Source organism: Equus asinus, chromosome 8, assembly GCF_041296235.1.
Source record: "Equus asinus isolate D_3611 breed Donkey chromosome 8, EquAss-T2T_v2, whole genome shotgun sequence".
NCBI lineage: Eukaryota > Metazoa > Chordata > Mammalia > Perissodactyla > Equidae > Equus > Equus asinus.
Genome location: NC_091797.1, coordinates 58149517 through 58171800, shown reverse-complemented (window position 1 = coordinate 58171800; position 22284 = coordinate 58149517). Strand labels below are relative to the sequence as shown.

Genomic DNA, 22284 nt, shown 5'->3' with positions numbered 1-22284 from the left:
TATTAGTGATATTTCTTTACCCACCTGAGTTTTCATTTCCATCACTTAATGAAAAATGAGTAGTTGCAGCATATAATTTTTATAATCTATGTTGAGTAGAAATTGTCACACACTGTATTTTACTCTCAGGAATTCTATGTCTTTATATAGAGATTATTTGAGACTGACTTTTAGGTGCTTAGTGATTTGTAATGAATCGCTTGACAATCACAAAAAATACTTAAACTTGATAACTGTCCTTTGGTGTTGACTATGGTGTTGATTATAGTCTGTATACTGATTACAGTATAAGGCTATTATAGTCTTAATAACTAAACTCAAGAAACTAGATTCTGTCCAAGAGACGTGTGAAAAGCATCTCTTCCGGCCCCCTGCATCCCTAGCAATTTCCTTTTCCACACTGTAGCTTAAATTTGCATCTTCACAGTCACTGACGTATTCTAAACATCCTTGGAGTTTTTAAAAAATATCATCTCTACAAGATCCTAAATCCTAGGACAAATCATTTTGACTTAAGTTTTACCTGTTCTGATTTTTCATAGAATATTTTTAAATTCTTGGGTACAAGACAATATTGAATAGAAAAATACTGTTTTCTCTAGCTCAGTGTTTCTCAAACTGCAGGTCATAACAGACCCATTAGTGAATTGTGAAATCAATGTAAAGAGAGTTGTCATCAGCTTTTTAAAAAAGTGAAATAGAATTTTTAAAAAAATACTTCACACAGAGCCAGGGTAAATATTGTTTATGAAATTTGTTTCATACAAAATACATAGATATGGATGAGTGCATTGAGCTGTGATATTAAATGTATTTCTTATTGTAGTTCTCAGTAAAAAAAAATTGAAAGCCACCGTTTTGGTGTGTCACAGTGATGTGACTTTAATTTTTGAGAATGGAAAAACAAGCCCTAAAAGTTTAAATGACTCAATCTATACCACAGCCAAGTGGTGATTGTGGAAGATGTTATATTTACTTCTACAGCCTCAGGATTTGGAGTAAACCTGCTCTAGCTGGGGTATGTGCTTCTGGCCAGGGGACATTTGGTGCATGGAAAAGCAAATATTTTAAAAATTTAGGGTAACACTCAGATTTTGCCAGTATCAGCAACTAAATGGCCCCTGGCCACCCCGTGCTTCCCCCTGTGACAAAGCAGGCTACGCCTGGCCCCCCTGCCCGCCCTCCTGAGCAGCACGCAACGCTCAGCACAAGACTTACTCGAGGTCTTACAAGATCCATTACACAGAACGGAAAACTTGGAAAACGTAACAATAACTTACTTTGTCCACAAGGTATCCAGTTCAGAACACACCACCAGATGTTGAACATCGAGGCATGATGGTATACATGAAGAAAAGTAATCTGACTGGTTTTTTTCCGCAAAACAAAGAAAATTGTGTCCAGGAACTCTATTAATTTGGAGAAGTAGTACCACCACAGCACCTTGGCCACCTATAGGAATTTTCCAACGGGAAGGAGGAAAGGTGAGCAAAGCAAGGCTCCCGTGCTGCCCCTCTCAGCACGCTGCGTGTCGCCGTGCTTCACGAGCGGGCATTTCTCCCTCAAACTGTTGAAGAAGCATCTTACCTGGCATCTTTGCCTCATTTCCTCTTATTCCCAGCAATCCACCCCACTCTACCGAACATGAATTAATTTTCCAAAATACATATCTGATCAAGTTACTCCTCTGCACTTACAGAACCAAGTCCATGATTCCTAGGCTGACACAGGATCTTCCCCGGCTTACGCTGGCTGCTCTTTCCACCTCCTCCTCCAAGCACACCCGAAGGCATCCTGCGTGCTATTAAAGTGGGCTGTTGGCTCCCCCTGGAGCCCCGCTGCCCTCTCTGCTCCGTGCCTCTTAATACTCCTCTCCCTGCATCCAACTCCCCTTCGTCCCTAGTGGCTGGCATGTACCTAGTCACCCTTTATTAACACTCCTCGTAAACGCCCCCTTCTCCCTGGGACTCTACCTAGTCCTCTCCTTGCTTTCCTCAGGCTGAATCAACTGTTTCTTCATTTGTATTCCCAAACTACTTCCTGCCTCTATTATCAATAACCATAACAAAGGGTAGTTAGTGTTATGAATCTATCTTTTCCGATAGACGGTAAGTCACTTGCAGGCAGAGACTGTCTTGTTCCCCGTTGCTCAGTGCCTAGCACTCAACAGGAGAGCACTCCTGTTTGTGATAGTAGATCTCACCGTTGTCTATGCCTCTGATGCACAGATGTTTCATCTGGAATATCATACTACCCAGAGCAGTCTACGACTACTTCTCTCATGTCTCTTCCAAGAAAAGACTAAAAATCGAGATGCTCCCCCTCCTCACCGACAGCAGCAGGTCACGATCACCACTTCCTGCACCTCCTAGTCCCTCACACAGTCTCATCGACAGGAAGCGCCGTAGTTAAAGGTGCTAACAGTTAAACACACGAGGAGACAGTATAACAGGAACTTTGAAATTAGACTATCACGCCCTACTGCCTACTTCCCAAGAAGATAACCATAATGTGTGGTAGCATCCATCTTCATGTTTGAGGGAGTAATAACCTTCGAAAATATTAAACCAGAAATAAATACAATGACCTCTAGAGAACTGTATGATATCCCCAAGTGCACTGGTCCATGACAATATATTAGAAATAAAACAGGTGCTTACTGTTTTGTATTATTGCTTTGTAGGTGTTTTAAAATGTTTATCCTAAAGATTTTAATTAAAAGGTTTCTACCATCTCTCTTATTAATAATCTGTTTTTTATTACAGAAATTTTTAAACACAAATGCAGGGAGAATCAGTATGACAAACCCACTGGTATCTACCACTGAACTTCAAAATTTTCAATATGACCCCAATTGCTGAATCAATTCTATTTCCCACCACTTTTTTGGGTGCAAGTGTAGCAGTATAAGCAGATCCAAAATGCCATTTTATCTCTAAAGCCTTCTAAAAGATGGGGAGACTCTGTTTTGTTTTAACATAACCACCATGACATTATCTTATCTGATAAAATTAATGTTTCCTTAATATCTTCTAATAGCCTAGTCCATGTTCAAATCTCCCTTTTTCAAAAATGTCTTTTTAGAATTGATTTGTCTAAATGAGGATGCAAACAAGGGCCAGCTTGCATCTGTTTGACGTGGTTCTTCAGTCTCTTCTCCTCAGTAATAGTTCCCTTTCCTTGTTCCTCCTTTTTCTTTCATGTCTCTTATCTCTTAAAAAAAAAAAACAGATCAAGATCAAGGGGCTGGCCCAAAGGCATAGTAAAGTTCACATGCTCCACTTTGGTGGCCTGGGGTTCATGGGTTCAGATTCCAGGTGTGGACCTGCACACTGCTCATCAAGCCATGCTGTGGCAGCGTCCCACACACAAAATAAAGGAAGATTGGCAACAGATGTTAGCTCAGGGCCAATCTTTCTCAGCAAAAAAAAACCAGATCAATTTTTGCCTAACATCATGGATTTGGATGAGTGTTTCTTCCTAGTGTTATCTAACTTGTTTCTCCATCGCCCACATTTTCTGTAACTAGCAATGGGATATAGAGGCTTGGCTGGATTCAGGTTTAAGGTTTTTGGCAAGAGTACTTCATGGGTTGCTCTGTGTACTTCCTATCGCCTCACATCAAGGGGCACATAATCTCTGGCTGTTCCACTGACATTCAGACAATCAGTGAGTCCAGGTGTTGACAGCCTAATTCAATCCTTATGAAGTTTCCATCACTTTCACCCAATAGTTTCATCATTTACAGATGACTGCTGTCTGAGTCCGTTACTTCACTAGGAGCTGCAAAACACTGATTTTCTAATTCTCTTGTTACATATACATTTTTCTCTTCTATAGAGAAGAACTCTTCCTCTTTATCTTTTTGGAAATTCACATATAAAAGCCAAGATAAATGTTTAATTCCTTCCCTTTAATTTGTTTTCTAGAATGAGCTGGTGTTCTAGCAACCTTCAAAAGGTAACAATGAGGGCTTTTTTTTGGATCATTTTAAACTCATGGTTTTTAATAAATTTAAAATGTTTCAATCCACTCCAGTCAGTTATCTTTTTGATACTCAGACTGTCCCATCCTTAGCAGTAGAAGTCTCTTCAACGTGGCTCCTATCTTTTTGTCATTACCCTGGCAGTCTTGGACAGCTTCCTTACTTTCTGTCACAAGATGTCCTAGATTCTTCTTACGTACATTTCCCACCCCAAACCAGGAACTGGCCAATTCTCTAAGAATCCTAATCCCTTCTGGTGAAAAATTATATTTAGAGAGCACAATTCATTGCTCGTTGTACTGGTTGTCATAAACAAGGGCTTTTCTGTACACAGCTAAAAAACATGTTTTGGTATTATAAAGAATAAAGTTAATTCTGATATTTCCTATTTGAGTCTATGATTACTGGGTTTTAGTTTAACTTTTTTATTGGTATCTCTTTTCTTCTCTGTTTCAAATACTAGTTGTAACGATATTATTATATACTTACTTTATCCTTCAGTGTACCTATAAGTCTCAAAAAAGCAATACAATATTTTTATTAGTAATAGCAAACAAAAAATTACTGAATACTGTTAAGATATATCTCACCAGGGATGTCCAGTCAAAACACTGTATTTTAAAGTCACTTGAAATAATCATTCTTTAGATGGTTATGTCACCAACTTAATATATGGGTAGATTCATTTATATTAGTTTATTTCCATGTTTTTTGGGGGAGGCTGCATTACTTTCTGTTTAAATTTAATTTTGTTTTATAACACTTAATGAGTCAAAAACCAAACATACAAAGCACATCCAGAGAAGTCTGGCTTCCATCCCTATCCCCTCTATCCTGTTTCCTCCCCTAAAAGGAAACAAAACATTTTCTTAGCTTTTGGTTTATTCTGCAGATGTTTCTTTTAAAAACACAAGCAAATACACACACACATATATTCATATCATTTCTTGCACAAAAGCTGCTATACCATGAACGTGGCCTGCAGGCTGCTTTTTTTCACTTAGACATGTCCTGGAGATCATTCTGCCCCAGTGTAGGAGTCGTCCTCACTCCATGTTGCAAAGGGAACCATTACGTGGACATGCCATGGTGTACTCAGCCAGTCCCCATAGTTGGACATTTGGAAAACATCTTTGTGACCAAGCATTTCTATGAGAACAGGAGTCCCTTTCTTCTCTAATCTCAGCCCCCACCCTCATATCTGGAAGGGGAAAGCCTTCTCTCCCCTCAGTGAGAAATGGTTGCAGATAGCTGGTTTACTTCTCAGGACTCACCCGGATATCAGCTTCGCCCGCACTGGCAAGATCCTGACACTGTAAGTTGTAGCCTCCTTCCCAACTGGAGAGAACAAGCTGCCAGAGAAACAGGAAGGGGAAATCAACACAAGAGCCTGGACAAAACGGAATTTGCCATTCATGTTTCCGACTGGCATCTACTCAAGGTTTAAGTAGAAATCTCCCAGAATTGGAGTTTGACTCGATCCTGTCCTCAAACACACATTATCAAAGGATTTAATTCTTGCTGTCAAACTGCTATCAATGGTTATATTCCTTAATTAATATATTTCTATCCTTTATATTGGCTTATATATCAATATTTATCTTATTTTATCATCAATTATATTATGAGGTACATATTTACCATTTTACAGATATGAAAGCCAGGGCTCAGAAAGGTTCTTAAACTGTTTTCTTCATTCTGTTTATGCTACATGGTAATCAATCATTTGTGTGATTATAATTGATTAATGTCTATATTCTCCATTATGCACAAAAAACAAAAAGCTCCATAAAATCTATGCCTCCTCTTTTGCTCATCTTTGTATCTACAGTTCCTTGCCCGATGCCTGACACACAGAAAGCGCTCAATACATATATGATGAGTTAATGACTTGCTCAAGCTTATATGGCTGGAAAGTGGTAGAGCAATAACTGGAGTTCAGACCTTCTACTTCCTTGTCTAGTATTCTTTCCACAACATCATAAGAAAATGAGCTTTTTCATTCTTTGTAGAAAATTCCACAAAAGCAGTTTTCTCCTTTCTTTCCCACTATTACTGAAGAAACTTAAAATTCTAGAATATAAGGCATTTGGATTTGATTTACATAAGGTATTATACTATATGCAAGAGCCTATTTTCTGTTGCTTATCAGAAATGCATAAAGGTATAGAATGGTTAAAATACATGTGCAGAGCAGGGAGGGATGGGATGTTAATGAACTGGACATTAAAGAGATGAACTACTCAAAACATTTAGGATGCTTTAGAACTTCGGTGAGTCTTTTCTCCACCATCCTGACTTACCACCTCTCTGTCCTTCCAACAAAAGCACCTTCCAGTTAACATCAGGATAATTATAGATTGTCATGAAAAGGAATCTAGTGAAAGTAAGACAGACTGAATTCTCCTGATAGGGTCTATTACAAATCAGGTCATCCCCCACCCTCCCAGAGCTTTATGTGCCTGGTTCCCAAGTGGGAACCACTGATAGGCTAGAGGGGATCTAGGAAAACCTAAAAGTATATGAAAATTTGTATGTTGGTACATTTTGCAAAATAAGAAAGCTGTTTAACTTTCTGCAGAAAGATTAACTGAAAAGCTCTATGGTCAGGCTGTAGTTTTGTAGTAAGGGGCTCTAGTCTCTACTTTGTTTACTGACAATAAAGTAGTGGGAGAGGATAGGCCGTATTCTCTATTACCCCATGACATTTCCTTCTTTAGTCAGGTTTATCCAGGCTGTCCCCCACACCTGTGGCACCTGGGCAGAAGCACTTGACAACTTAATAACTAAGTAGTAGAACTAAGCAGCCTATCTTAATACTGGAGGCTCTATCGGCCGCCCCCTGGACCATTCCTAATCCCCTAGCTGCGCTGGTGTACAGGAGCCATCCAACCTATGTACTGAAGAAAAGGAAACCAGGCTGTCAAACAGGATTACCCTTAAGGAGTTGTGGGCTAACTCACTCCAAAATATGTCTAGAATCCACTGGCTTCTCCCCATCTCCACCACCTTAATCCAGGCCCCCAGCATCTGCTGACTCTAGTTCTGCACTCATCTCCTAACTGGACTCTTTACTTCCATTCTTGCCCCCAACTCACTCTCATAGTACACTTTCCATGCGGCAGCCAGAATAATCTATTTTAAAAGGGAAATCATATCACTCCCCTCATTAAAATCCTCCACAATGGCTTTCTGTTATACTTAGAATAAAAGCCAAATCCCTGACAAGGCTCTATGTCATCTGCCACCTCTCCACCTCATCTTGAATCCTTCTCTCCTCTGTCCACTGGGTCCCACCTACATGGCTTCCTTTTATGGTCCTTGAACACCCAAGCTTGTTTCTGCCCCAAGGCCTTTACACTTGCTGCTCCTTCTGCATCAACATGCTCTCCCCAGATCTTTATTTCCTGGCTTATTTTCATCATTCAGTCTCAGCTCAAACATCACCTCCTCAGAGAAGCATTCCTGCCCCACCACCAGCCCATCACTCTTTATCACACTAGGGCAAAGGCTTTGTTGTGGAATCTAGAATAGAATCTGAAACAGTGTAAGAAATCAATACGTATTTGTTGAAAGAACGTTAATAAGTTTAGCAGTAACTTCCTGGCCTAAGCAAACATCTGGCCGGGGCATAACAGGGTAGCAAGGTTAAATCAACCTGTCACTCGACTAGTGTCTATTAAGCATACCCCAAAAGAGTCAGAGAAAAAACCTGATGCCTGCCCTGAAAGCTTACAACCAGGGGAGACTGGGAGGCAATCAACCATAGTGATTTTGAATCAAGAGACATAAAAGTGTGAGAAGAGAAACAGACACAATTCGTTGTAGGGAATGAGCTCGGTGCACATGTTCTCCCTAAAAAACACAGAAACCATTTACTTGGTTGTTCAAATACTAAACTGTTGTTCTTGTTCCTGTTGATGGTGACTGATACTCACTTTAAAACTTACCAAGCCTTTTCACATTTACTAAGTCCTTCTTGTGCTGGTCTGTGAGCTCTTCAAGTACAGAAACCATGTCTTACCCACCTTGGCATCCCCTGGGCTCAGTGCAGTTCACACACCTAGGAGGGACTCACTGGAAGCTGGCGAAACAGACTGATAAACCCTTACAACTCACTCGTGAGTTAAGTAGGACAAATAGTACATCTTCTTGTTACAGATAAGTTGCCTAAGGTTCAGAGAGTCTAAGTAACTCCTCTAAAACTACAGAGAAAGTGACAGAGCTGACACTTGAGTTTGGGTCTTCCGACACTACCCCCCAGCTTCCAGCAGGGATTGGAGCTTCCAACGGAGTCAGACCTTCAGGCTGGCCCTCCTGACGCAGCTGCCACTTCTGAAAACAATTTGGGGAAGAGTACCTTTCCCTTTGTGATAAAGAGACACTAACCCCATGAATTACCATCTTGCAAGCTCATCTAGGGAACTAAAATTCACCTGGTAGAGAACCTAAAATAAAAATTCCCCTTTCATAGGCAGGTAAATTAGTGAGCACCTGTGTGATATGATTTCCAAGTTGTGAGCATTCTTTTCCTGACCCCAGATTCCATCTTCTGTGCTCTGATGCCTAAAATTCCATTATTAGACTTTCATTACAATCGTTTAAGGTAATGGTTATTAACAATTATTAGAATGGTGCATATTAGACTAATGCACAGATTAAATTCTATCAGTGAGAGGACCTATATTTTAGGCAAGGATTTATTTTCTTTTAGAATTCAAGGGCACCAGGAAGGGAACTATCCCTGCCCTGTTATCAGACATTTATAACTTATATGAATGATTTTATCCTAACTTTTCCCTAAAAAAGATTTTGTTATGTTTTTGTTCTCTTTTTCTTTCTGGGGCTGCTCGCTAGAGCAGCTTTATTTAACCCTTTTAGATCTTCCCTTGTATTTTGGTAAACTAACCTTTGGTTGTATGGGCAGGGGAATCATTACTTGTTCTTTTTCTTGTAAAATTTCTTGGGTTTGGCACCTGACACAGGAATGGGGAGTGCACGAGGGCAGCTAGAGCTGAGCTGGGATGTCAACTCAGCCTCCAGAATTAGTGCTGAGAACAGCTATGCCACTGTCAGTGTCCAAAGATGCGGGAGTATTCTTGAAGGGACTATGTATTTGTATTTCAGTCAGACTAACTTCATTCACTATTTAATTTAAAAAAGGACTCTGTTACACAATAGCTGTCTATTCTCAGGCAAATCATATAACTTTTCTAAGCCTCAGTATCATAACCTGAAAAAGGATAAAATTACAACATGTTCTTTGAAGGCCCTTTCAGATCTAAATTATGATTTTAAATTATAATGAAAGACTAAGGACTAAAGAAATAGCCCTCAATTGGAATAAGAAAAATCCAAGTTAGAAACAAAGACTTTTAGGACTTTGGGAAGGAATATCAAATGCTGGAACAAGTTCTTGAGATCTTAAAGAACAGTATCGATAGCAACGTTGGATAGTTCCGGTATGCTAGATTTAACTGCTTCTAGAAATCACTCAGTTACCGGACTCCAGCTTTAGCTACATAAATACTTACCTCTACCAGCATATATAGGGAGAGAAGTGTGATTCCGAGATTATACGAGGTGAGAATACCTCTGAGGGAAAGAGCAGGCCTGTTCTTCATATATTTGTTACCCAGCCATATTGAAAGCAGATATATGACAGTAAGGAAAAAGGTAGGAAGGTAAGAGTCCAACATGAACCATCCTCTGACTCGAGAATCTGAAAAGAAACACAAACAGTGAGAATCCTGAAGAGCAACATTTCTGTTTAGTTATAAGATATTTCACATATGTTTCATCTGTACATACCAAATACATCAGGGAACACCATGACACAGCATTAAGTAAGCTGGATTTGGGTTATGGTTCAGAAGAAGAAACCAGTGGGGCTGGAATAGTAAAGGAAGGTTTCATGGAGCAAACAGGAATTAAGCAGAACACTGTGTGACACAGAAAAGTGATAAAGGTGGGAAGTAACGGTTCTTGAACGTCTACTTTGGAACAGTTTTTATGTGTATTTACCCTAACCCAAAAATATGAAGTAAGTACTCTTAGGCCATTTTATGGATGAAAAAACAGCTCAGAAAGCTTTAGTAACTTACAAAATGCCAGACAACAGTCGGCAGCAGAGTCAGGATTTCAATTCACATCTGACTCCCAGCCCATTAGACCTGCTGCTGCTTCCCGTGGAGGAGATCTGAGTAGGCAGGAGAGAAGGGACATTGACACTGAATTCTAATTGCTGAAACCCACCCTCCCCAGCATTTGCTTGTGATCTTTGTGCATTAAACCAGGAATAGGTTTAGAGTTCAGCAGATCCAAACACCGCAATGGGATTACAGAACGGCAAGCGCGGGAAGTTGAAGATGATGAAGGCAAAGCCTTAGAGCTGATGATTCAGAACTGAGAGCAGAAAATAAAACCAAGGACCCAAATTTGACCATGGACTAGAAGTACAAACAGCCAGGAGGCAAGAACCTGGACACATCAAGTGTGCCTTACACTGGAGAGTGAAAATGTAAAAACCTAAGTAAAACACACATAATAGATCTATAATACAATTAGTAATACCTGAAAATAACTGTAGGCACAAAATAATTTTTGTTCTCTACTCTGCTCTTTTTGTTGTTGTTTAAAGAAAGAAAATGATTTGGCCCAGAATTATAAAAAATTGCATGCTGCTTTTTAATCTCCATAAATAGAGGTGAAAGGAGCTGATTTCTCCAGCAGATAATGCTCTTTTCTTGATCTCTCTGGTTCTCCCACAGTCCAGTCCCTCTTTCTTCTCTACTCTACTCCGTTGATCCCCAGCCTCTCTTTAAACCACCCTGCCCGACAGACAGTTCCACTTCTACGAGCAAAGTGCCTTCTCAAGCTCTAACTGTCCCATCACTTATTCTGTAAACTCTCATTTGTGATAAAGATAAGAAAGGTGCCCTTCTCAGCATTCATGGGACTAACAGATATCAGCTTTCTATAGCTAGCTGGTAATCACGTGCCATACAAGTCCGTGCTCTCTGCCACTTCCAAATGTTCGTCTCCACATCTAAATCCTCCTCCTCCTCTAGGGCCCAGATAAAGTCCTGCCTGCAGAGGGCGGCAGCCACTTCCTCCTGTTCTTTTGTAACTACAGCTCCTCGTCTGCATTACAAAATAATGATTATTATTTTATAATTTACTTGTTACTATGGCTATAACACTATCATTATAACTCACACTTACTGAGCACTTATCTGTGCCAGACACTCTTCTAAAGCCTTTCACGTGTTAACCTATTTAATTCTCAAAGCAATCTTATTATGTAGGTGATATTACTTTTTAACAGCTTTATTGAGGTATATGACTGATATACAAAGAACTGCATATATTTAATGTGTACAATTTGATGAGTTTGGACATATGCAAACACTCGTGACGCCATCACCACAGTCAAGGGGACAGTTTTATTATAGGTAAAAGTACTATCTGCAGTTTATGGTTGAGAAAAATTGAGCCACAGAGGTGAAAAAGTCAACTTGCGTTAAACTGCTACCGTAGGAAGGGGCGGAGCAAAATGGCGGGGTGAGCTGACCAGGGATTCTCTCCCCTCCAAAATACAACAAAAGATTGGAAGAACTGAATTTCAGAGAATAAACATAATGCCAGCTCGTTAGAGACCTACAATACCAAGAAGGCGGAGATCATAACCTTGCTTACACCCTCGGAGGCGCTGGAACGGTAGAGAGAACATCGCTCCCTCAGCTAGAGTCTGCGATCACTGCAGCGCCGGTTGGGAAGGAGCGGGGGAGGGGCCGCACGATTCAGTGGAGACCCGCTGACGGGGGGGGGGGGGAGCTTCCGTCCGCGGGGACCCTATAAATCAAGGGCCTTGGGAGACCAGAGAACAGAACTGATCTGAACCCAGACCGGCGCGTGTGAGTAACAGCCCCTCCCCCTTAACAAAGCCAGTGGGCGCAGCCATCTTGCCCCAAGGCGGAGAGCTAACACGCCGCTCTCGACCCCCATCTAGTGGCGACAGGCTGTAACTGCAACTGAATTCTACCATCATGAGAAAAAACCGCTCCTCTACCATCCAGCAGTTTATAAAAGCCCCAGACCAGAAGGAAAACAATAAAAACACAGAATTAAGTCCTGAGGACTTGGAATTAGGTAAACTAAGTGATAATGAATTCAGAGCAGCTATAATCAAAAAACTCAATGAGGTAGAGAGAAAGAGAAACAAGCCGAGTTCTGGAGTTACTTCACAAAAGAGATTGAAATCATAAAGAAGAATCAAACAGAATTACTTGAGATGAAAAACACAATGGACCAGATAAAACAGAATATGGATTCCCTGAATGCCCGTGTAGACAATATAGAGGAGCAAATCAGCATAATCGAGGACAGACAGGCTGAATGGCGCCAGACAGAGGAAGAAAGAGAACTAAGAATTAAAAAAAATGAGGAAAATCTCCAAGAGATAATGGATTCAATGAGGAGTAAGAACATAAGGATCATAGGAATTCCCGAGAATATGGAAAAGGAAAATGGAGCAGAAAGTGTGCTTAATGAAATTATTGAAGAGAACTTCCCAAATCTAGGGATCAACGGAGAAATGTGTGTAGAGGAGGGTTTTAGATCTCCTAGATTTGTCAATGTAAAAAGACCCACCGCAAGGCACATAATAGTAAAGTTGGCAAATAGGAATGATAAGGAAAGAATACTCAGGGAAGTAAGGAAAAAAAAGAGAATAACCTATAAAGGAGCCCCTATCAGACTGTCAGCGGATTTCTCTACAGAAACCCTACAAGCTAGGAGAGAATGGAGTGATATATTCAAAGCTTTAAAGGATAAAAACCTTCAGCCAAGAATACTCTATCCAGCAAGAATTTCCTTCAGATATGAGGGAGAAATTAAATCTTTTCCAGACAAACAAAAGTTAAGGGAATTTGTAACTAAAAGCCCTCCATTACAAGAAATCCTCAAGAAGGCTCTCATACTTGAAAAAAGAAAAAGGGAGAAAGGGGACACAAGCCACAGACTAGGGAGACCGATGGATAGAACCAGAACAGGATAGCAAATATTCAACTATAGCATTAGGGTAAAAATAAGGAAACTACCAAAACAAGGACGATCTTAGCACTCTAACTACAAATTAATAAGACGAGTTGGAATAAATAATGAAAATAATTATTTAGGAGGGGAAGAGCAAAGGGTCTAAATCAGTATTGGTCGAGTAAGTAAGAGACCACCAGAGAATAGACTATATTATACATGAGATTCTAAATACAAACTTCAAGGTAGACACTAAAATAAAGTACAGAACAGAGTCACAAATCATAGATAAAGAAAAATCTAAGAAACCCAGCATAAGAAATTGCAGTATTAAATGGATAGTCTAAAGCACACAGGAAAAGAAACACAGGAAAACAAGATAATGAGCGACAGATTGACAGCATTAAGTCCACATGCATCAATAATCACTCTCAATGTAAATGGATTGAACTCTCCAATAAAAAGACACAGAGTGGCAAAATGGATTAAAGAACAAGATCCAACAATTTGTTGCCTCCAGGAAACACACCTCAGCCTCAAGGACAAACACAGACTCAGGGTGAAGGGGTGGAGGACAATACTTCAAGCAAATAGCAAGGAAAAAAAGGCAGGTGTGGCAATTCTCATATCAGACCAAGTGGCTTTCAAAATAAGACAGGTGAAGAGAGACACAGAGGGACAATATATAATGATCAAAGGGACACTTCATCAAGAAGAAATAATGCTTATAAATATCTATGCACCCAACACAGGAGCACCAAGATTCATAAAACAACTATTAACAGACCTAAAGGAAGATGTTAAAAACAACACAATAATAGTAGGGGACCTCAACACCCCACTCACATCAATGGACAGATCATCCAGACAGAAAATCAACAAGGAAATAGTGGAGCTGAATGTAAAACTAAAACAATTGGACTTAATAGACATATATAGATCACTCCACCCTGAAGGAGCTGAATACACATTCTTCTCAAGTGCACATGGAACATTCTCTAGGATAGACCATATGTTGGGAAACAAGGCAAGCCTCTACAAATTTAAAAAAATTGAAATAATAACAATCATCTTCTCAGATCATAGTGCTATAAGGCTAGAAATTAATTACAAGAAAAAAGTTGAGAAAGGCACAAAGATGTGGAGACTAAACAACACACTACTGAACAAGCAATGGATCATTGAAGAAATTAAAGAAGAAATAAAAAAATACCTGGAAACAAATGAGAATGATAGCATGCCATACCAACTCATATGGGATACAGCAAAAGCTGTATTAAGAGGAAAATTCATCGCAATACAGGCACATCTCAACAAACAAGAAAAATCCCAAATAAGCAACCTTAAAGCACACCTAACTGAACTAGAGAAAAAAGAACAAATGAAGCCCAAAGTCAGCAGAAGGAGAGAAATAATAAAAATCAGAGCAGAAATAAATACTATTGAAATGAAAAAGGCAGTAGAAAGGATCAATGAGAGAAAGAGCTGGTTTTTTGAGAAGATAAATAAAATTGACAAACCACTAGCCAGACTTACAAAGAAAAAAAGGGAGAAAGCTCAAATAAACAAAATCAGAAATGAGCGAGGAGAAATAACAACAGACTCTGCAGAAATACAACAGATTATAAGAGAATACTACAAAAAACTATATGCCAACAGAATGGATAACCTAGAGGAAATGGATAAATTCTTGGACTCCTACAGTCTCCCAAAGCTCACTCAAGAAGAGGCAGACAATTTGAACAGACCAATCACAAGGAAAGAGATTGAAACAGCAATCAAAAACATCCCAAAGAATAAAACCCCAGGACCAGATGGCTTTCCTGGGGAATTCTACCAAACTTTCAGAGAGGATTTAATACCCATCCTTTTCAAGCTATTCCAAAAAATTAGGGAAGATGGAACACTTCCTAACACATTCTATGAGGCCAACATCACGCTGATACCAAAACCTGACAAGGACACCACGAAAAAAGAGAACTACAGGCCAATATCACTGATGAACATAGATGCAAAAATTCTAAACAAAACTTTGGCAACCAGAATTCAATTCATCAAAAGAATCATACATCAGGATCAGGTGGGATTCATACCAGGGACACAGGGATGGTTCAACATCCGCAAATCAATCAACGTGATACACCACATCAACAAACTGAGGAATAAAAACCACATGATCATCTCAATAGATGCAGAGAAGGCATTTGACAAGATCCAACAGCCATTTATGATAAAAACTCTGAACAAAATGGGCATAGAAGGAAACTACCTCAACATAATAAAGGCCATATACGACAAACCCATAGCCAACATCATACTCAATGGGCAAAAACTGAACCCCATCCCCCTGAAAACAGGAACGAGACAAGGATGCCCTCTATCACCACTCTTATTTAACATAGTACTGGAGGTCCTGGCCAGAGCAATCAGGCAAGAAAAAGGAATAAAAGGAATCCAAATAGGGAGGGAAGAAGTGAAACTCTCGCTGTTTGCAGACAACATGATCTTATATATAGAAAACCCCAAAGAATCCATTGGAAAACTGTTAGAAGTAATCAACAACTACAGCAAAGTTGCAGGGTATAAAATCAATTTGCATAAATCAGTAGCATTTCTATATTCCAGTAATGAACCAACAGAAAAAGAACTCAAGAATACAATACCATTCACAATTGCAACAAAAAGAATAAAATACCTTGGGGTAAATTTAACTACGGAAGTGAAGGACCTATATAATGAAAATTACAAGGCCTTTCTGAGAGAATTGGATGACGACATAAGGAGATGGAAAGACATTCCATGTACATGGATTGGAAGAATAAACATAGTTAAAATGTCCATTCTACCTAAAGCAATCTACAGATTCAACGCCATCCCAATCAGAATCCCAATGACATTCTTTACAGAATTAGAACAAAGAATCCTAAAATTCATATGGGGCAACAAAAGACCCCGAATTGCTAAAGCAATCCTGAGAAAAAAGAACAAAACGGGAGGCATCACAATCCCTGACTTCAAAACATACTACAAAGCTACAGTAATCAAAACAGCATGGTACTGGTACAAAAACAGGTGCACAGATCAATGGAACAGAATTGAAAGCCCAGAAGTAAAACCACACATCTGTGGACAGCTTATCTTTGACAAAGGAGCTGAGGGCATACAATGGAGAAAAGAAAGTCTTTTCAACAAATGGTGCTGGGAAAACTGGAAAGCCACATGTAAAAGAATGAAAATTGACCATTCTTTTTCACCATTCACCAAAATAAACTCAAAATGGATCAAAGACCTAAAGGTGAGACCTGAAACCATAAGGCTTCTGGAAGAAAACGTAGGCAGTACACTCTTTGACTTCAGTATTAAAAGGATCTTTTGGGACACCATGCCTTCTCAGAGAAGGGAAACAATAGAAAGAATAAACAAATGGGACCTCATCAGATTAAAGAGCTTCTTCAAGGCAAATGAAAACAGGATTGAAACAAAAAAACAACCCACTAACTGGGAAAAAATATTTGCAAGTCATATATCTGACAAAGGCTTAATATCCTTAATATATAAAGAACTCTCGCAACTCAACCACAAAACATCAAACAACCCAATGAAAAAATGGGCTCGAGACATGAACAGACATTTCTCCAAAGAAGATATACTGATGGCCAATAGGCACATGAAAAGATGCTCATCATCGCTGATCATCAGGGAAATGCAAATCAAAACTACACTAAGATATCACCTTACACCCGTTAGAATGACAAAAATATCTAAAACTAATAGCAACAAATGTTGGAGAGGTTGCGGAGAAAAAGGAACCCTCATACACTGCTGGTGGGAATGCAAACTGGTGCAGCCACTATGAAAAACAGTATGGAGATTCCTCAAAAAACTAAAAATAGAACTACCATACGATCCAGCCATTCCACTACTGGGTATTTATCCAAAGAGCCTGAAGTCAGCAATCCCAAAAGTCCTATGCACCCCAATGTTTATTGCAGCACTGTTTACAATAGCCAAGACGTGGAAGCAACCTAAGTGCCCATCAACAGACGAATGGATAAAGAAGATGTGGTACATATATACAATGGAATACTACTCAGCTGCAAAACAGAACAAAATCATTCCATTTGCAATAACATGGATGCACCTTGAGAGAATTATGTTAAGTGAAATAAGCCAGTGAGAGAAAGATAATCTGTGTATGACTCCACTCATATGAGGAATTTAAAACTATGGACCAAGAACAGTTTAGTGGATACCAGGGGAAAGGTGGGGTGGGGGGTGGGCACAAAGGGTGAAGTGGTGCACCTACAACGTGACTGACAAACATTAATGTACAATTGAAATTTCACAAGATTGTAACCTATCAATAACTCAATAAAAAAATAATAATAAAGAAAAAAAAACTGCTACCGTAGCTCCTGTTATGGTGTTAGGGTTGAACTGTGTCCCCCAAAAGATGTGTTCAGTTCTAACTCCCGGTATCTGTGATTGTGACCTTATTTGGAAATAGGGTCTTTGCAAGTATAACCAAGTTAAGATGAGGTCATATGGGATTTGGTGGGCCCTAACCAGGGACTGGTGTCCTCAGAGGAAGGGGAGATTTGGATACAGGGACACAAGGAGGACAACACTCTGTGAAGATGGAGGCAGAGACCGGAGTGATGCATCTACAAGCCAAAGAATGTCAAAGATTACTGGCAACGCCCAGAAGCTAGGAGAGAGGCATGAAACAGATTCTTCCCCAGAACCTCAGAGGGAACACAGCCCCATCAACACCTTGATTTCAGACTTCTTGCCTCCAAAACTGTGAAGGACTCAATTTCTGTCGTCTTAAGCCACTCAGTTTGTGGTACTTGTTCCGACAGCCGTAGGAAATGAATGTGCGTGGTTTACTTCATTGCTTTCCAATTGTTTCAGAGTGTTAGCTTTACCTCTCCAAGCACAGTACATGCTCCATGAGCCAAGGATCCAGGTCTTACCTATCTACTCTGTCTCACTTATACTTTATATCCACTTATTGCTGAGGTGAGAGGAAAGAGTCATTAAATACATATCGATTGGCACATTGAGTCAAGCACATATTGCAAAACTAATATGGCACCTGAAGTTTTTCGTTTTCTTTTCTCACAGCCCTGTAAATGTTTGCTGCAGTTGTTAAAGAGAATCATAATTTTCCCAACTAAAAGATAAGAACAAATACTTGCAATGGCATTTATTATCTTTGGGACTTAGCTCTGCATCTGTGTCAGGTATTTGCCCAGAACAATATCTCTTGATGGTACTAATATGATGAAGGTAAAATCAGAAAAGACTAGGGGACACCTAGAAGTGTACTTGACGGCCTGCCAGTCAACTTAAGTTTGTGACACTTTTGGGAGGGGGCAAGGGATTCTTGATGGCCTGCATGCTAGGCTCCCCGTCATTGTGCAGGTCACCTGATCTGGCTGTCAACTGTCAATCCTACACTCTCCCTCCCCCAAAGGAAACTTCCACAGAAATGACCCATGCTGAGTAAACAACTGCAATTCTATCTTTAATTGATCCCATTGCTGCATAATTCTAGACCCCGGTGACCTCACTGATGGCAAAGTTCAGTGAGAATGGCTTGGAGACAACATTGTTTAACCCTCTAGCGGAAGGATCAAATGGAAAGCCACAGTCACCAAGAAGTCCTGCACGCCTAAGTTAGAGGGCCCTGCCCTCCACATTACCCACTAGAACTGTGAGGCAGAGAACGCATCAGATACCGTGGGTCACGAGATGCAGATAGCCCACCTGCCTGCCCCACAAGATCATCACAAGGATAAAATGGAAAAAAAACAAAATCAAAGACTATGTGAAAGTATTTTTTTAAAAGCTCTATACAATCATAGAGTACCATTATTTTAAAACTATATAAACAGTCACTCCTGGAGAAGTTTACGGAGCCCGTAAAGAAACTGGAGAGTGGCCAAAATAATCCCTAAGTGATTCTGTTTAAAGATTTTGAGAAACAGGTAAGCCTCCTTATTTCCCTCCTCCCCCTACCCAAAAACTTGTACATTTTCCACAGCTTTGTCAACCAGCAAGGCTCAAGTAAAACGAAACATGTTGCTTAGAATTTATTTATTTGCAACTATATAGCACCTAATATGTTCCTAGAACTGTAATAAGCCTTGGAGGTAACAGTCATGGTTCCTGGCCTCACGGGAGAAAGGGTTTTTAATAACAATAAAGTAGCTGAAGGAAAGAAACAGAGGTTGAACTCGAGAATAATGAGGGGCGTACTTCCGAGGGAAAACTTCCCTACCATCCTTGCCGGGAAGCAGTGAAGCATGAGAAGGGCTGACTACACTGGAGGTGGGTAGGAGACAGGGTGAAGGGATTCCAGGCCCAAGGCGGCATCCAAAGGCATTTCACTTCTTTGAGGAAGTAAAGCATGTCTAGCATGGCTCTGCCAAAGTGGGCGAGGGAGCATGGCACTAGTTGTTGGAGAGGTAGCTGGGGGTGGACACACAGGGGTGTGTAGCCATGATTAGAAGTTTGGTTTCTATCCCAAGGGCACTGGGATTGATGGCATTGGTGAGTTTTAAGCTAGAGTACCACAAATATGATTTAGGCTTTTGAAATATTATGCCAGCTGACACTTTCTGGATGACTGGAAGTGGGCAAGTGTGGAGGAAGGAGCCTAGCTAGGAGGCCACTGCAGTGCTTAAGTGGCTGTGACAGAGGGCTGATGAGGGGCTCAGAAGGACCCAGACCTTAGAAGTTCAACTGAATGGCCCTGGGCAGAGAAAGCTCACAAATCTTTAAACAGAATTGAGACACATGAGGGCATATGCACACAGGCACATGACTGTGCTTGTGAGGAAGGTGGAAGGCGAATGGGTGGCGGAGAGGGGAAGAGAAAGCAGCAGCCTAGTTTAGAAGGAAAGCTACAACCTGCTCTGGGAACCAGAGACCCCAGAGGAAAGCATGGCACTGGGTCCTGCTCCTGCTTCCTGCTCCCAGAGCTTTAATCTCAGGAGAGGCTGAGCAGGAGAAACGGGATCTTCTGGATGTCTGGGACAGGGTATCAGAGGGGAGGAAGTCTCTAAATGTTAGTTATCATACTATTTTAAGACACCAAAAGAGACAGACTCCTCTTCTATAACTAAATTGTGTTTTTTCCACGTTAAGTTCTCAAGAAGCTTACTCACCTCGAGGTCCAAACATATTGTCCAAAAAAGCATTAATTTCATCATCAAAGGCTTTTAGATGCTCCTGAAAAGATTAAAAAAAAAATGATTTAAGTAGGGTTTTTTGGGGAACTCTCAAAACACCCTGCTACTGACAAGGTGTAGTTGACAGAATCTCCAGGGGTCCTAGCTTCAGGGACTTTTGACCACAAAGACTTAAGTGGACCAGTAAGTGCAGCCTCACCTTTCACAAGCTGGTAAGGATCTTGAAGGAAACAATTCCTCTTGCATTTGCTTAGGCAAGAGGAGGCCTGGAAAACAGTCTTGGTAGACTTACACACTGAAGAGTTATTACCCTAACTCCACTTCCCTCTACAATGCTTAGAGGCATATGCTGTTCCATAAGCAACTTCCATTGTTACAACTAAGAGGAGTTGTGTGCAAGCAACAGGGAGTCTATACTCACAGGATATAATGTAGTTATTAAATGAAATTTCAGCTGAATTTATTTCACAGAGCTGAATTTAAAGCTTTAAAGAGGACTTGTTTTTCAAGTAAGGAAATTAAGCACTACAGGTATTTTTTCTATTACTTTATGTTCTATTTGCTTTCAAAATGTTTTTAATGTACAGTAACATGTACTTACTATTACAGTAAATCGTGTCACTTGGGTACACACATTGGTTACCGCCACTTTAACTGGATTCAGGTTGGGACTGGAGAATTTCTGCTAAGAATCTTACAGTGAATAAATTGGCTGCTCCCTCGACTTAGCTCCTATTCATGCTGGTCTACTCTTACACTGCTCAAAATACCTGTAACGGTGTGCCCTACCCATGCCACAAAGGTCTGGCACCTCCTCAAGCAAAGGGAGGAAAAGACAGAGCACGACCCAATTGTCCTAGGAAAGGTATCTTTGATGAGGATTTTGCACCACTGGGTTGGTCCCTGACTATTTGTGAGTTGAGTATGACGGCCTTCAGGAAGGAAGTTCACAGAGAATGTTCTCTATAGTCAATAGCTGGAGTGCAGTCAAGACACCAAAAGTATCTCATTCTCAAAGAAAGTGTAAGTGCCAAAGAGGAGAATTAATTTACCGGCATCTGAAAAGATCTACACGTTTGGTGATTGGTACATCCCATTTGGACCTATTACTTATCCGTGATTCTGATCCTGAGAAAATTTCAAGGAAACTTAGGTCTTTCAGAACTTCGGGAGCTTGGGAAGGGGGACGGGAATTAGAGACTAACATTTATGTGCACCTGCTACTGCTGGCCAGTGTGTTAGGAACTTTACTATTTCATAATATTTCTAGAAAAAGTATCTGGGTTAAACCAAGCTTGGAAGTTTTTAAACAGGGTTTTTTATCTTTGGTTTCCTTGAAGGACATTTTGGGAGACCTCCAGATTTGAGAAAGGTCAGTTACCGAACAGCACAGTGTGACCAAATATGATTTGTGTTGCCATTTGAACAGGGCATATCTGTCCAGAGGCCTCTCATTCTGGAGCAAAGCAAGTTAACCTCACTGATGCATCAGCCTCACAGCAAATACCAGTGAAATCTTTCCTTCATTGCCACATCCACTGCAAATGTTTAAACCATTTCAGTTTGTTTGCTAAGGTTCAAAATCCATTTTCCAACATCTATAGAGCTAAGAAAACTCTAACTAAAGGTCATAAAGCTTGTAGTATTTCTATCATCTTGCAGAAATTTAGTCACAATGGAAGAAAAGTAGAAACAGAAGAAAAGAGAGGGAGAGATACGACAAGAGAGCAGAGAATGAAAGAGATGAATAACAAGGGACGTTCTGTTATTTCAGTCATTAATTTACTGATTCATTAACCAATTATCTGAGCATTATGATGTGCCAGCACCACATCAGGTGCTGAAACACAAAGCCCAATGAGACATGGTCCTCATCCTCACACAGGACAACAGACAATTCAGTCACTAATGACAGTACCAGCGCCTTAAATATGATGAGGGAAGTTTACAGGGATGTGCTGTAAGAACACAGAGAAAGGACATTCAGTTTGCATGTCTTAAAAAAAGAAGGCTTCCAGGAAGAGATGCTGCTGTCACTGACTTTTGAAAGACCAGGACATCATC

At 40.3% G+C, this 22284-nt stretch overlaps 1 protein-coding gene across 1 annotated transcript in view; it reads right to left on the bottom strand.

The window, feature by feature from the left end:
• ELOVL2 (ELOVL fatty acid elongase 2) overlaps positions 1 to 22284 on the bottom strand; it is a 60138-nt gene that overhangs the window by 7838 nt on the left and 30016 nt on the right. The window contains exons 2-5 of the mRNA XM_044773232.2: positions 20197 to 20260; positions 9520 to 9707; positions 5260 to 5337; positions 1281 to 1452 (exon numbers count right to left, since the gene is read on the bottom strand). Coding sequence (XP_044629167.1) covers positions 1281 to 1452; positions 5260 to 5337; positions 9520 to 9707; positions 20197 to 20260 — 502 coding nt within the window. The remainder of the gene's footprint in view (positions 1 to 1280; positions 1453 to 5259; positions 5338 to 9519; positions 9708 to 20196; positions 20261 to 22284) is intronic.